This window comes from Alligator sinensis, unplaced genomic scaffold, assembly GCF_000455745.1.
Source record: "Alligator sinensis unplaced genomic scaffold, ASM45574v1 scaffold210_2, whole genome shotgun sequence".
NCBI classification, from domain to species: Eukaryota; Metazoa; Chordata; order Crocodylia; family Alligatoridae; genus Alligator; species Alligator sinensis.
In genome coordinates this window covers 3369062-3383820 of record NW_005841946.1, presented here as the reverse complement: position 1 = coordinate 3383820, position 14759 = coordinate 3369062, and the positions used below count along the sequence as shown (strand labels likewise).

At 41.7% G+C, this 14759-nt stretch overlaps 1 protein-coding gene across 1 annotated transcript in view; it reads right to left on the bottom strand.

Annotated features, from left to right (window-relative positions):
• Positions 1-8505, bottom strand: part of MAP2K1 (mitogen-activated protein kinase kinase 1) — a 55823-nt gene extending 47318 nt beyond the window's left edge. The window contains exon 1 of the mRNA XM_006020093.3: positions 8049-8505. Within this exon, the coding sequence (XP_006020155.1) occupies positions 8049-8128 (80 nt within the window). The 5' untranslated portion in view covers positions 8129-8505. The remainder of the gene's footprint in view (positions 1-8048) is intronic.
• Between the last annotated feature and the right edge of the window lie 6254 nt (positions 8506-14759).

Below are 14759 nucleotides of genomic sequence, written 5' to 3'. Positions count from 1 at the left end.
GGGGGGGGGAAAGGGGGAAGAGAAGTTCTCAATCTTTTCCCTTTAATTCACAAGGATGATAATTTAAGACAACTACATTTTTTTAACAAACTAGAATTTTTGCTACTTCCTGCTTCATAGGAGAACATTGTTTTGTAGAAAAATGTAATCCATTATTCTTATAATACTGAATTAAATATAAACCTCAGGTGGAAAGTTGGTTGAGGGTTTTTTGTTCTGTTTTAATATTTATACAAATGAATACAAAATTTAGATATTGAAAACCTTTTACAAGAGTACTAATATTGTAAGTCCTAGCATGGAAAAAAAATTCTACCATAAAGTTCTCTGCTCAGTGACACTTGTGGTTAAGAGTCCAATCGCAGTTTATTGTATTGTGGGTAAAGAGAAACAGCCTTTTAGAGGAACGTACTACACAATTCATAATGCTTACATAGTACTTCAAGGTATGTACAGAAACAAAGCAATTCATCCCTATGTAGTACATGCTACGTTATCACAGAAAACAATGTCTGACTGTTTGGAACCATAAGAACCCAAACATAAAATATCAGATACATTAATTAAAGTCTAAACATTATAATGAACCAATTTAAAAAACTCCACATGCTTCTGTTTTACTACAGTACCTTATAGTTTACTCTTTCAAAAGTAATTAGTCTTCCTAGTGCTAAACTGATTTATGCTTTCTAAAGCAAACCAAAACCTTATTACAGTAAAATCTTTTTCCCCTTGCTGCAATTATGCAATAAAGCAGAATTGAACACTAGCTGGAATATCCAAGACACTGAAAAAAAAAATCCATCTGCACTTTTTATTTGCAAAAAAGAACTATATAATATTGTTTAGGAATTGCACTATGTGCATTAATTGTTAGCCAATTAAATATTTCAATCTATTTTTTAATTCATTCACCTAGCCACAATGAAGGAAATGACCCTGGACTTCCATCACTTTTATTACATTATTCATGTTATAGTAGCCTTTTCAATATTATTAAATTTGCATTTCTAATCCAGTGAAGGAAAATATATACATGCAGACTTGAACAGGTGGCTATAGACTGGATGGGCAGTATTCCGTTTGAAATTATCCTAAATTTACAAGGCCTTATCCAGCAAGTATACCTTCATGCCATATATTTGGAAGATTTGTTATCCTGCCATGAACAGAAAATGAAAAAGACAACAGCTTGGAATGCAGTAAGAGACGCATCATTTATACATCCACAATTACTGTGTACATGCAACTGCTATTCAGCTGTTTCAGAGGCTTTAGGGTCTAAACTTATGGACCATACCACACACACAGCTTTCATTTAAGCCAGTGGAAGCCACGTACATCAAGGATGTCGAAGATATGGCCCGCAGGTCATATCATTCAAACCCTGGTGCTGCCCGTGAGTTTGAGTCTGTGGGGCTGGTCTGGCCCATGAATTGGCCCTGCCCCAACTTACCTGGCCCATGGAACCAGATGAGTTTGACACCACTGGTGTACATGAACGGTCTAACTTGAGGGTTTAGATTTTTTTAAACCCAAGATAGAGTGGAAGGAGGTAGTGGTCATTTTATCACCACGTTTTATAAATCAGCTCTGCAGAAGTCTGACACAGAGCACAGCAGGTGAAGCCACCAGATATGCCAAGGAGTGGCCTAATGAACGTAAGGGCCTTTGACAGGTTGCCTATGAGCCCTGCAAAAATAATCTGAGGCCTTGTCGGGCAGCTCCCCCACCCCACAGGACAGAACCATCCCTATTCAGTCATGCTGATCAGCCGATTAACAGGATTGGGTAGGGAACAGTGGGCTAGGCACCCTGACAGCTTGCTGTTGGGTGGGTGATCAGGAAGCAGGCATTTCCCTTCTTCTTGCAGAGGGGAAGAGAGAGCAGGGGACCATGGGATACTGGGGATTTCTTAGACGACAGTAACTGGCCAGATGTGAAAACTTCTTTGTGGTTTCACAACAGTTATTTCAATCAGCAACTTTTGGGGCAGATTTGCCATCCCTCATCCTTTGGTCAGTCATAATTTGTTATAGGAAACTTGCGTGTGGACCACAACAAGTGTAACATATGCCAGAGCCCTAACTCAATTCTACTTTCCATTGAGGTCCATTTTACAAGGGCGGGGGGGGATTATTTAGGGGGGAGGTGAAAGAATCCCAGGGGAAAAAAAAAAAAAATGCAAAAACATTTGATGAAACAATAAATGAAAATGTTTGGAGCCAACGTGTCTTGCTGTCCCTATTACACAACAAGCAACATTTTCTCGACAAAGACTTTTGCTATGAAAAACCTGTGATGTACATACTGAATGACTGTCTATTTCCTTTGCAGACTGTATTATGAAATGAATTCAAAGATAATTCCACATAACAATTTGCTGGAATCATCTTTGACTATCAAATTGGGCAACTGTACTTAGAGGATAATGCTAGCTATTTAGCAGCCTTTTTAATCCCCCTTCAACAAGACTGAAGACAGTGAAGAGAGTATAACTTGGCAGCATTTAGCACGTTACTTTTCTCACAATTTTTTTTTCCAGGAATTACTCTTGTGTATTATTTGTAGGGGCTGGATTCATTATTATAGATACAAAAAAGTCTTACATCATCACCCCATACCTCATTGTATATTGACAACGATAGGACTATCTTTGATATTCTATGCGTTTGCTTCTCTCTCCATCTGAGCTTTCTTCCATGTAACTTCATACTCAGGGAATACCTTTCTTGATGTTGTCTAGAAATATTGCCATTATTCAAAGGTACCACACAGATCTTCTGTTTATTCATTCTACCTTTTTATCTTTCAAAACAAAATTTTAGAAGTGCTAAATCATACTACGCATGAGTTTCATTCACTAATAACATAATCTTATTAAGAATATGAGTACCTCAACAATGCCAAACATCACTTAGCTGTTTTCTTACAAGAAAACAAGTTATTTTTGTGAAAGATAAATGAACACCAAGTACACATGGAGCTAAACAAGCTCATCTGCTTTGATGTTTTATATCCCCATTTGTCTTGGAAAAAAGACAATGCCACCTATCAGTTTTGCCTGTAATTTAGTGCATGCTTTCAAAGACAAAAAACAGAAAAACCCAACCCCTCCCTCCTCCCCCCAAAGAACAAAAAACAAAACCCACACACCCTGATACCATACATGGAGCTACTTTGCATGTACAACCAGTCTCTTTACGTGCAGTTTAGATCATGGGGACACGATTTGTCTTTACACACCTTTCTGGGCACAGGTATTTTAGCAGACATTTTCACCCAATTTTCTGAGGTCATTAAAATACTTAAGCACGAATTATGGCATATGTTTGAATGTAGTCATTTAAATGATAAATCCCCAATTACAGTGACATTTTTATGACAATGCTTTACTAATACTTATGTGTTTTACTTAAGATAAGAAGCTGCAGTTTAGTTTCCTTTGGGTTTGAGCATGCATTGCAGAACCGTTGCCACCTTTCAATCCCGCTAATTTAAATTAAAATATATTTAGTCACATTTAGTCCCAAATAAGTACCCTGAAAGAAGCTTGTACCAAAACAACTATACTGGTTTTAGGAAACCAGTTTACCTAAATTGGTGCACGCTGGTATGAACCCTGGCCCTTGCTGTGCTGCTTCAAGCTGTGTAGGGACTTCTGCGGCTATGTTTCAGTGATAAACTGTTAAGGTAATAGGAGATTAAGTACAGCAAAAAGGGCTCGGGTAAATATCAGTTACAAGAAATTCTAGAACAAGTCTGCCTCAATTTCACTTTTCTCCAGTCATGGAATTGTCATATGGATGTGTTAAAAGGTGTCTATACTCAAAAAAGGAGGAGAAAAATACTAGTAGTAGCAGAAGTGGTAGTAATAGTAGTAGTAATAGTAGTAGCATTAAAAAAAGAATGCCTATATCCTTATGCATGGGTAGAGAAAAGTATAGACAGGCTTGTTCAGAGAGGCATGAGCTTTACTAGGCTACTATGAATGCTCATGAGAAGCTCAGACCTCTCTGAACAAATTTGCTTATAAAGGTTCCACCCTGCCCTGCCTTCTTTCACAGAGTTTACATTGACTAGTTGCATCAAAATAAGAGAGACCTATACTTTGTCTCCACTTGGATTTTACATTGGAATAAGTATCCCAGCGTGCATACACTTTTTGTGATATAAAAAGCGCCTACAAATTACAGAGTCACTCCCTTTTACAGGGAACAAGAAACGGTATTAGAATAAAGAAAACTTCTCTTTGATAGAATTCTCTTCCTGCTTCTTAAAAGAGCTTCTGCCTAGGATGTTCACTCCAGCCTGGCCTAAGAAATGCTGCATTTAACTTCACTCATGTGGACCCTGCATGGTTACATATTTTGGATAGGTGCAGGAAAGGCAGAAGTTTGAAGGGCAGGGAATTATCCCAAATTATTTAGTAGAAGGAAGAAAAATAAACTCTGCGTGCTAGTAGTGTAAAGGGACATTGATGAAAATGAGATTCAGGCCTCTAGAACATACTTTACAATTGGCATTATATATTCATGCACCAGTATGACTTCCTTGGCTTCTAACAGAGGGGGGGACCAAAATTCCTAACCCTTCTAACTGCAAACCAAAACTGACACAGCCAAGAGCCACAGGAAACAAAAACTTTAGAGGCACACATGTGCCAGAGTCAGTGATCTATTCATAGCGCCCATATTCTAAGAATACTGTAATGTTAAAATAACTACTTAAAATAAATAAGCAAAAATTAAAATCAAAATAGAAAAAAAGAGTTGAGAGAGAGAGAAAAAGGGTATGTTTATTGAAATAGTCTCATCAGGAGCAATTCTTATATTGTTCAAGAACTACATGCAGCTCATGAGTCATGTTTTGGTCGCCTAACCCAGGGGTGCTCAAACCTTGGCTTCTGGGCTGGTTCTGACCCTCAGCACTATGTAATCTGGCCTGCATGGCTCCCCACAGATCCATGGGGAGCCCTGCAGGCCAGGGCCCGATTCCAGCGTGCAAAACGGCAGAAGCATTGTGGAGCTTGATCCTGCAGCGCAGAGAACACAAAAATGTTGGTCTGGAAGGGACTCCTGAATCATCCAGTCATCTACTGTCATCACAGCAGCTGATCACAATCCCTTTCATAACATTATCAAGACCACTATTTTAACCAATTTTAAACTACTCCTATTGGAAGATTAGTGCTTCTATCCTCCAATGCTCAGAAAGCTCCTTTTTTGGACTGAAATGTACTCATGGCTAGTTCATACCCATTAGTTCTTGTGGCCAACACTGTCGTCTAGCTTTAATAGTCTTTTCTCCATCTGGTGTTTACTGCCTAATGTATTTACAGAGAGCAATCATATCCCGCTCAGCCTATTTCACTAAGCTAAACAAACTAAGCTCTTTTTGCCTCCTCTCCTAAGAAAGGCTTTGCATTCCCCTAAAGAGGCATGAAATTAATGAAGCTAACTACGCTTACGTGTGCATATGAAACCAGGCTATGAGTAACTAAAGGACACCCAGCCAGTAAGTAACTTAGAATGGCATAAGTTGAGCAAATGAACTACTACAGGTGTTATTAGTTTTACACATGCACGGCACTTTTCATTCCACAGAATCTTGAAACATTTTACCAAAATCTAGGTACTTCTATAAATGTATAGCAGGATTAATTTATTTGGACATGGTAGAATTTGGAAAGGGAAAATTAAATCTAAGGATGAATTTATAGGTTAAGGCGTAACAAAATAAACAACCCAGAGCGCATCCTAATGAGGGTTAGTGCTTGGGGGGGGGAAGATGGGGAGTTCTGGGTTTTGTGGTTCATTAATTTTGCTGTATAAACAAGAACAGGTTGAGAGATGTGTGTTATACAAACCATATCATCAAAAAAATATCGGTCACCCCTCATCCTCCACAGGGCCGAATATGGGAAGCAACATCTGATCCCAAATAAGGGAGCTACACAGAAAAGCTTCTTAGTACTGGAAACTGAAAATGCTGAGACATCCTCTCCTTTATGAAAATAACACTTTTCTTTTTAAGTGACCTTAATTTCATGATTCTTTGTAAATTTTCAACCACAGGAGTGAAGGGACAAATCGGTATGTAATCCCAAATTTCCATACAGTGGTCCAATGAGTGACATTTCTTGGCAGGAGGAACATTCATCGGAAAGGTTCACTAAGTTTAGGTATCAAAATTAATTCATTCATTTGACACATGCCTCGGTTTCTCTCCTGCAAACTGACAATAATAATGTCTACCTCTCAGAGATATGGAAACATCAAACCAAATTACATTTGCAAAGCCCTTAAAGATAACTGAACAAGAAGTGGTATAATTTCAAGGTATTATTATACTTTTGCCACACAATTCCCAGCAGATGCTGTGTCACTTAAACCATAACTCTCAACAGGGATCATCACCTACTGTCAGAGCAGGAAGCTGAGTTCTCAACAATCTATTTGGGCACCAAAATAATAAGCCAGATTTTCAAAAAGCACACTAAATATTGAATATTTTAAAAACTGGGTCATAAGCATCACAACGGGTGCTACACATTTTTGGAAGTCTCTTATTTCGGTGATTAAACAGAAACTGAGCTCAATGGAAAAAAAAACAGGCTCCGATTGCACAGGCTGAGCACTATCACTACATGACTAACACAGCGGATAGGACTTCCATTTCAGATGCTGTCTGAAAAGAGCCACAGCCGTATTTCTTGTAACTGTTTGCCTACCTAAGAAAACAACAGGCTGATTTCATCCTGCTGGGTCAGGAACTTGTGGCTCCATGGCACAGCAGTTTTCAAACCACAGCTTGTAGTTGTAATCCATCACCTCAGTCTAACAATGAAGTGACGAACGCAGACCTGTTGCCTCTAGCAAACTCCTTTGGTAATACTCTACACTACAGCTAGCGTAACTGTAAGCTTCTCTAGTGATCCTGTTTCCTTCGTCTTGTCCCATAAATTCACAGATTATTGAAAAATAACAAGTAACAATTTAATCTGTGCAACCAAAATGCGAGCTAATTAGATGTCCCTTTTCACCATGCACAGCTACTCTTGGTTTAGTTCTATACCACATTTATATAAAAGGAAGGCAAGATTTTTTGGGTAGATGGGATCTCTTTTATTAGACCAGCTAAGTAGTTGGAAAAAAGTTCTTTGCAAGCTTTCAGACACAAGCACCTTTCTTCAGGCATAGGAAGGGTGTTTGTGCCTGAAAGCTTGCTAAGAAGTTTTTTCCAACTACGCTCTTGATCTAATAAGACATCACATCTATCCAAAGAAGCTTACCTGCCTATGTCCTTAGACAACATGGCTACAACCAAGAACTCTGCAACATATACATACATACACATTCATTTGAATGGTATATCAAGGAAGTGTCAAATATTTTTACAATAATGCTCTTTTAAAACCCTGCAATACAGATGAGGTAAGTGAAATCTGGATCTGATATAAAAGGGGAGAAGTTTGTTGTTTTTAGTCAAGGAAAAAACTGCCTTGACGCGTTGCAAACACTACCTAAGGCGACCCGAACTGAAGGAAGTCACAGAATTTGCATTTTTGACTTGTTTACGCTGTGAAACGGACAAGACTTGAGGCACCACCAAGTTCTTCACACTTTCACATAATCAGTTCCTCCCCAGCTGAAGACTCATTTTCAAAGTATTAAGCAAGCAAAACAAAAACTCTATTGGAATCATTTAGATTCTTTGAATGCCAAACTATGCTATTTGCCATGAGGTCTAAAAGCATCAGGGATTTTAAAACACAGTAGTTGAGAAGTTCTGTTCATGCTGTCCCCTCCGCACCTCACTTGTGCATTTTGTTTTCCACACAACGATGAAGTATTTCCTACAAAACAGTGCTCTCACTTTGCATTGCTGAAGTCCTAGAGAAGATACAGCAACAATTTTCTCCAACATCCTCAGTGCACAAGACCCAGCCCGGCCACTAGCAGAACAAACACTTGAGCTCAGCTCGCCCAGCCCCTGCCTCGCCCAGCGCAGAAGTAACACCCAAGCCCTGGGGACGCCGCACTCACTCTGCAGAGCTGGTCCCATTGACGGTGGAGCCATCCGGGGTCGGATTCAGCTGGATTGGCATCGGCTTCTTTTTCGGCATTTTTAAATAAACAGAACGCGAGGCTTAAACTACTAAGAAACCTTTTTTTTCCGATCAGAAAAAGAGGACTCCCTTCAGTTAGGCAAACTTAGAAGCTCCCCTAGCTTGGAGGCGGTCTTCGCTGTTAATCAGCCCGGCTCGCCTCTCCCTGCTCCGGATTGCTCTCCGGCTACACGGGAGTACGCCCCTTCCTCAGCTGCTCCTGATCTCCCAGCTCCAAAGGCCTCTTCCCGAGTGAGAAGCTCTGAGCTGCTCCGCGATGCAAGTGCCCTGGATCAAAATGTGCCCTTTTTCTGCTACTGTGCATGTGCAAACTTCTCGGGCGGCGCTAGTGCGCAAGTGTGCAGAGCCCGCTCATGTGCACTGAGGAAGTGAAGCTGCACTGAAGCCTTGCCCTTACCCTGTCCTTTGCCCTAAGTTTTACTTCCCGGGGAAGGCGTGGGGCCAGTGGTGTTGCCTAATGGGAGCTCCTCTTGCAGCTGCTCTCATCCACATCCCTTCCTCCTGGGCTCGATCAAACTGCAAACCGCAGAGCCATGAGGGTGGAAACCAGCACGGACCCGGGCAGAGGTCGAAGAGAGAGGAGGAGGAGGCTCGCTCCTTGCCGGCTGCTCTGGAGCGGAAAGCACCAGACACCGACAATGCCTTCTGGCTTTAAAGACGGATTATTTTGGCGCTAATAGTTTGACATTTAACAAGCGACTTTGCAATATTGAGGTTTGCAAAGAGACAGCAGGAAGCTTGCAGGACAGTTTGGGCTTCCCTTCTGTTCATCTATTATGCACTCAAGTCATTTGACAGAGACTTTTCATACGACCCGGTGCCCCACTGCGTTCTGTAGGTTGTCATTTTTTTCCAAAAGAAAATGCGCTTTTTGGTCCCTCTTGTGAAATAATTAATGGATCTCATGTATTGCAACTCCAGTGGACAGTGTCGCTTCCAACATCTGTACGTCGTCTCAGTGACTCTTGGACAACACGTCACAAGGACAATGCTCTTGGTGTGTGCCTCATTGTTGAAAACGCACGTGTCATTTGAGCAAGTGTTGGTTGTAGCTGTGTGGCTCTAAGTGCATAGGCAGACAAGGTTCTGTGGGCTGAGGTGATGTCTTTTATTAGACCAACTAAATCGTTGGGAAAAATGTTCGTTGCAAGTTTTTGTGCCCAAAAGCTTGCAAAGAACAATTTTTTCCAACAATTTAGTTGATCTAATAAAAGATATCACATACACCCAAAGAATCTTGTCTGTCATTTGAGCTATGCAACTGTGAAGTGGGCAGAAGGATTTTACTCTTAAAATACTGTTAACCTTCTGTGCCATTGAGACTATGTCTATCTAGGAAAAGGTGCATTTTAACACGTTAGCTAACACATACTCGTATGTTAAAACCCTAGCTTTGCTGCGTTAGCTGGTGTGAAGTCAGTGGAACGATGCCAGTTGGTAACAGCTAAGGATCTAGTCAGGAGGGCGTACAAGAGCATTTTAGTTTTCATATGTGTTGCCTATACACGGTAAACCCTAGTAGAGAACTTAGGGTGGGCCTCAACTGGCCAACACTATTGGTTGTATTGCACTAGAGCAGGGGGTGGCAATGTTTTTGGACAAAGTGCCAAAAACACCCACAACCTCAATTTGTAAGGTCTTGGCTTGCCAGGGGTGAACAGTGGCAGGGCCTGATCCTTGTTGTGGCAGTTGAGCCCCGGCCTCTTCCCCGAGGTGAACATGCCAAGCAAAATGCCTTCGTGTGCCACAAGAGACAAGAAATTAATACAGAAAGGGTCTGAACCATATGGCACCAGACAAAGTAATACTGATGGGATCTACCCTGAAACTGTGCGATGAATGAGTCATTGCCAAACAGTTTATGAGTTTATTACTAAAGCAATGATTTTCAACCAGGGGCCCATGGCATCTTGGGGTGCTGCCATGTCCTTTGTGAGGGTGTTGTGAGGTGTGCCGTGGGCAACATACTTCAGGAAGGATGTGGAGAAGCTTGGGAGAGTCCAGAGAAGAGCCACTCATACAGTTAGAGGCCTGAAAAGCAAGCCATACAAGGAAAGGCTGACAAATATGGGCCTGTTCAGCCTAGAAAAGACTCGGGGGGGATTTGGTGGCAGCTTACCAATATATCAAGGGAGAACAGGGGCTAGGTGAACAACTATTCACCAAAGCACCCCAGGGGAAAACAAAGAGCAATGGTCTTAAACTCCTAGAAGAAGGTTTCATACTGGATATAAGGAAAAACTTCATGGTTTGTGTGACCAGATTCTGAAATAGACTCCCAGCAGGGGTGGTACAGGCACCTACCCTGGAGATCATCAAAAGGAGACAGGACGCACACCTTGCTGGGGTTATTTGACCCCAGTGGTTTTCCTGCCCACAGCAGGGTGGCTGGACCCAATGATCTCATGAGGTCCCTTCCAGCCCTAAACTTCTGTGAATCTGTAAGGGAATAAACAGATAAGCACTGGCTCAGACTCAGACCCGCCTGGCTAATCTCCCCACCCTAACTGCCTGGCCACTCTCCAAAGAGATAAGTACTCTAATATATACTTTTTTTTTTTTTTAAATAGAGTGCCACTCAATTCACGAAGAGTATGGGGGGGTGCTCAAGTCGAAAAACGGTTTTGAGAACCACTGTACTAAGGTTTCAATTGTTATCAGTACCAATATCCAGTTTCTTAGTACAGCCTTTCTTCTGCTTCAGTTCCATCTTGAGACTTCACTGTTTCAGGTTTCCTTCTGCTTGGTACTGGAAACAGAAACCAATGATTAGAAGTATACTTAGAGATGCCTTCCTTCCTTCTGTGGGCACAGGAGTAACTGACAGTTCCTGTGGTGTCTTAGATGGTCTCATTAGAGCGTCTAGATAAGAATCAAGCTCGCCTAAGACTTCAGGCTCCTGGTCTGGTGTCAGAGCGCAAAAGTGTGGTTTCAACACAGTCAGTGGCCTGAGTCTACCATGAAATTTAACTTTCCATGAGATAAAACTTGACTTGGGATTCCCAAATCTGTTGTGTATTTTTTTTAATGATTTACAAAATGCACATTTTGAAGTGATATGACCCTCTCCTAAACAATATCGGTATTTATTGTGCTCATCATTTGAGAAGGAATTAATTCTACATGTGATAGACAGGATTTAAAATCTAGTGACCTGGATTTAGTTGTAATCCAAAACACTAGTACTAGATCTAAACCTTCAAAATTAATTAATTTGAAGGGTAAAAGTAGTCTACAATAAAATCAGTATTTTAGTCAAAACTAACAACTAGCAACTACAACAACTACAGTAGAAAGTATCAGATTGAGCTATGCTAATACTGCCGAGGATAGTGCGTCAGACCCAAGACCTCTTGCGTGTATATTGACAACATTTTATAGAAGCAGGACATCAGCGGCCATGGTTCCCCTGCCTTACCTGTGACAGGTTAGGGTGCTAGATCTATGTTGTCAGGGATGAGGAGGGTAGTCTTATGTAGACTTAAGCCTTTGGATAAGGACTTATCGAATTCAAGGTGGCTACAGGCCAATTTTGCTAGGAAAACAAGGGCCCAGCCATCATTTTTCTGGGTGGCGTAATTTCTGATTGGCTGACGGGCCTGAGGGCCCACCCCTTGCCACTGATTGGCTGTGAAGGCAGTGCAGCCCCACCCCTTGCTACCAAGTGGTGGAGAGGGGCAGGGCCGTATGATGGAGAGGTCTTGCAGATGATGAGAGGCGCTGGGGGGTGTCAGTCATCTTGGGCTGCCCATCGTGCAAGCAGTCCAGCTTCCCCCTTTCACCCTCGGTGGGGAGCCAGCATTTTATTTTCAATAAATTTTCTTTTCTTTTTCTTTCTGTGGATTTTGTGGGCATTGCCCGATTTCAAGGGAAATGCCGGATTTTGCAAAATCCACAAAATCGTTATTGTGGTAGGTCCCTAATTATGGATCATACAGGATAGTATGATTGGATAGGGATGATCCTGCCTAAGGCAGGGGATTGGACTAGATAACCTCTGGAGGTCCCTTCCAGCCCAGCTTCTCTCTGACATTCTCTTAAGAGCTACTAATTACTTCACTTTCATAGTTTTATAGTTGGTCGGGTTGGAAAGAACCTGAGCAGATCATCAAGTCCGACCCCCTGCCATGGCAGGAATGAATACTGGGGTCAAACGACCCTGGCAAGGTGTTCACCCAGCTTCCTTTTAAAGACCTCCAGGGTAGGAGCCAGCACCACTTCCCTTGGAAGTTGGTTCCAGATCCTAGCTGCCCTGACTGTGAAGTAGCGCCTCCTGATACCTAGCCTGAATCTACCCTCTCCCAGCTTGTGACTGTTATTTCTTGTCACTCCTGGTAGTGCTTGGGGGAACAGGGAGTCCCCCAATGCCTGCTGGTCCCCCCTGACTAGTTTGTAAATGGCCACTAGATCCCCCCTCAGCCTCCTCTTGCAGAGGCTGAACAGGTCCAGGTCCCGTAGCCTCTCCTCATAGGGCCTGCCCTGCTGATTCCTGATCATGCGGGTGGCCCTCCTCTGGACCCTCTCCATGTCGTCCACATCCCTCCTGAAGTGCAGCACCCAGAACTGGATGCGGTACTCCAACTGCAGCCTGACCAGTGTCACATAGAAGGGGAGGATCACTTCCTTGGACCTGCTTGAGATGCATCTGTGGATTTCAATTTAAAAGATACTACTAAAATACCTGCTTTTGTAATTCAGTGGTAGAATCCATGTCTGCCACACAGAAGACCTGGGTTTGATTCCTGATGTGCATATAACTACTGCCAGGAAGGCATCAAATGTCTAGACTCAGCCTGGCCTTTGGATTCTGTCTCAATGGCCTAAAGTGGGGTGGAAAGTCTGGGCAGCCCCTGCTCCTCCATAATCCTTTCTAGGCATGTGTGTCAAAGGTCTGGGTGACCTCTTATGCATATACCATGATCCAGAAGGACAGATGGTTGTCTACCACCACTGAAATAGTTTTGCCCAATATTTTTTTGGAAGAGGTTAAATTTTTTAAATATGTAGCCATTATTTAATATAAAGAACTATCATATATTATTTGACTTAGCACCAAAAATTACTTTAAAATTAGCCAGATTTCTTGAACTGCAAAACTCTACTGGCATAAAAAAATGTGCTCAGCATTTACTGCATTATTAATAAGTATTGTACAATCGTGATAATATTAATGGCAAATGAATCATTAAATATCTAATTAGTTGTCTGAATACACAAATAGTGCAATTGCACAAGGATCTTTAGTAACTGCCTGCACTAATTACATACCCACATTCCAAAAGTCTGTCCTTTTCTTCTTCATGCTCTTTAAGTGATTTTTTAATATAATTTTAATGTTCAAAACAGAAAATATTTTCTTTTGTTAGTTCCAGTTTCTCACAGTGTTTGCATTACTTCTATCCTTTTAATGTATTTTTTTCTATAGCAATGTTAGAGCAAGGTTATATTATATCTAGCTATTTAGCCATTTCTAGAGTCCAAAAGATATAAGATATATTAGTATTTTCTCCAATGTAACAGATTACTTCCTTTTAAGAGACAGCTCCCTCCTGTGGTGATGTATACATATACTACAAAGCTAAAACACTGCCAAACAATAGAAAACATATTCTATTCACCCCATATATTTTAAGAGCACTTTAGTTAGAACAGAAAAAGAATTATATTCTGAATATAATTAATATGCAATTAAAATAAAATTATATATGTGCATGGGTACCATACAAAAACAATACTTGATTTCTTCTGGTATCTGCCTGCCTTTGCAGATCTTCTGGTATGCCATATCCCTGGAAAAAGTGCACCTTCCAGTTTTCCCCTCACACCGTCACAAAGTATACTGGGATAAAAATATTAATAAAGACTTTAGGCAGTTGTCTTTCATGGTGTCAAGAAGCCCAACAGCATTTCTTATAGCAGAAGGAGAGACTAATACGATAACAGGAAAAACTAAATCCTGCAAATTATATATTTGCAAAGTCACTCCAAATGCTTCAGACCACTGAGAGTTCACTCCTAGTATTCAGCCTTAGGATATGGGCACGTGAACCAGTTATCATGTGTAAGTTAGGGTATGGGTTTAGAGCACTGGTGCTCAAACTTCTGGCCCCGTGGACAGATGAGTGGCATGGAGCCAGTCCATGGGCCGGACCCTATGTATAGATCTGGTTCATGGGCTGGATCCTGCCAACAGGACTGGTTCAAGGGTCAGATCCAGTGCAGGGTCATATGATCCAACATGCTGGCCCAACCCTGTGTACCAGAATCAGCTGTGTGCATTGGCTCAGTCCAGTGCATGACCCAACTCTGAACACTATGTGGCCAGGTGCCAGCACTAACTAGCACATAGGGTCATAGACAGAGCTCCTAACAGGTCTGAAAATTTGGCAGCAGCATAGTGGCAATTAACACTGTGTAGTCTTCCGTGTCTCTCCCCTGGGCGTCGCATATGTGAGTTCCTCGCGAACCTCGCCATGGTTCTTACAGATGAACAGTTTGGTTATTGGGGTGATTTTGGGTTGGTTCCCCAGGGGGCCTCATCTGCCACGTCTTTGATGATGATTATGTTCCGATCAGAAGGATGATGTTTGGTCCCGCCTCCCCTGGTGCCTTCCCTTGGTCATTCCTG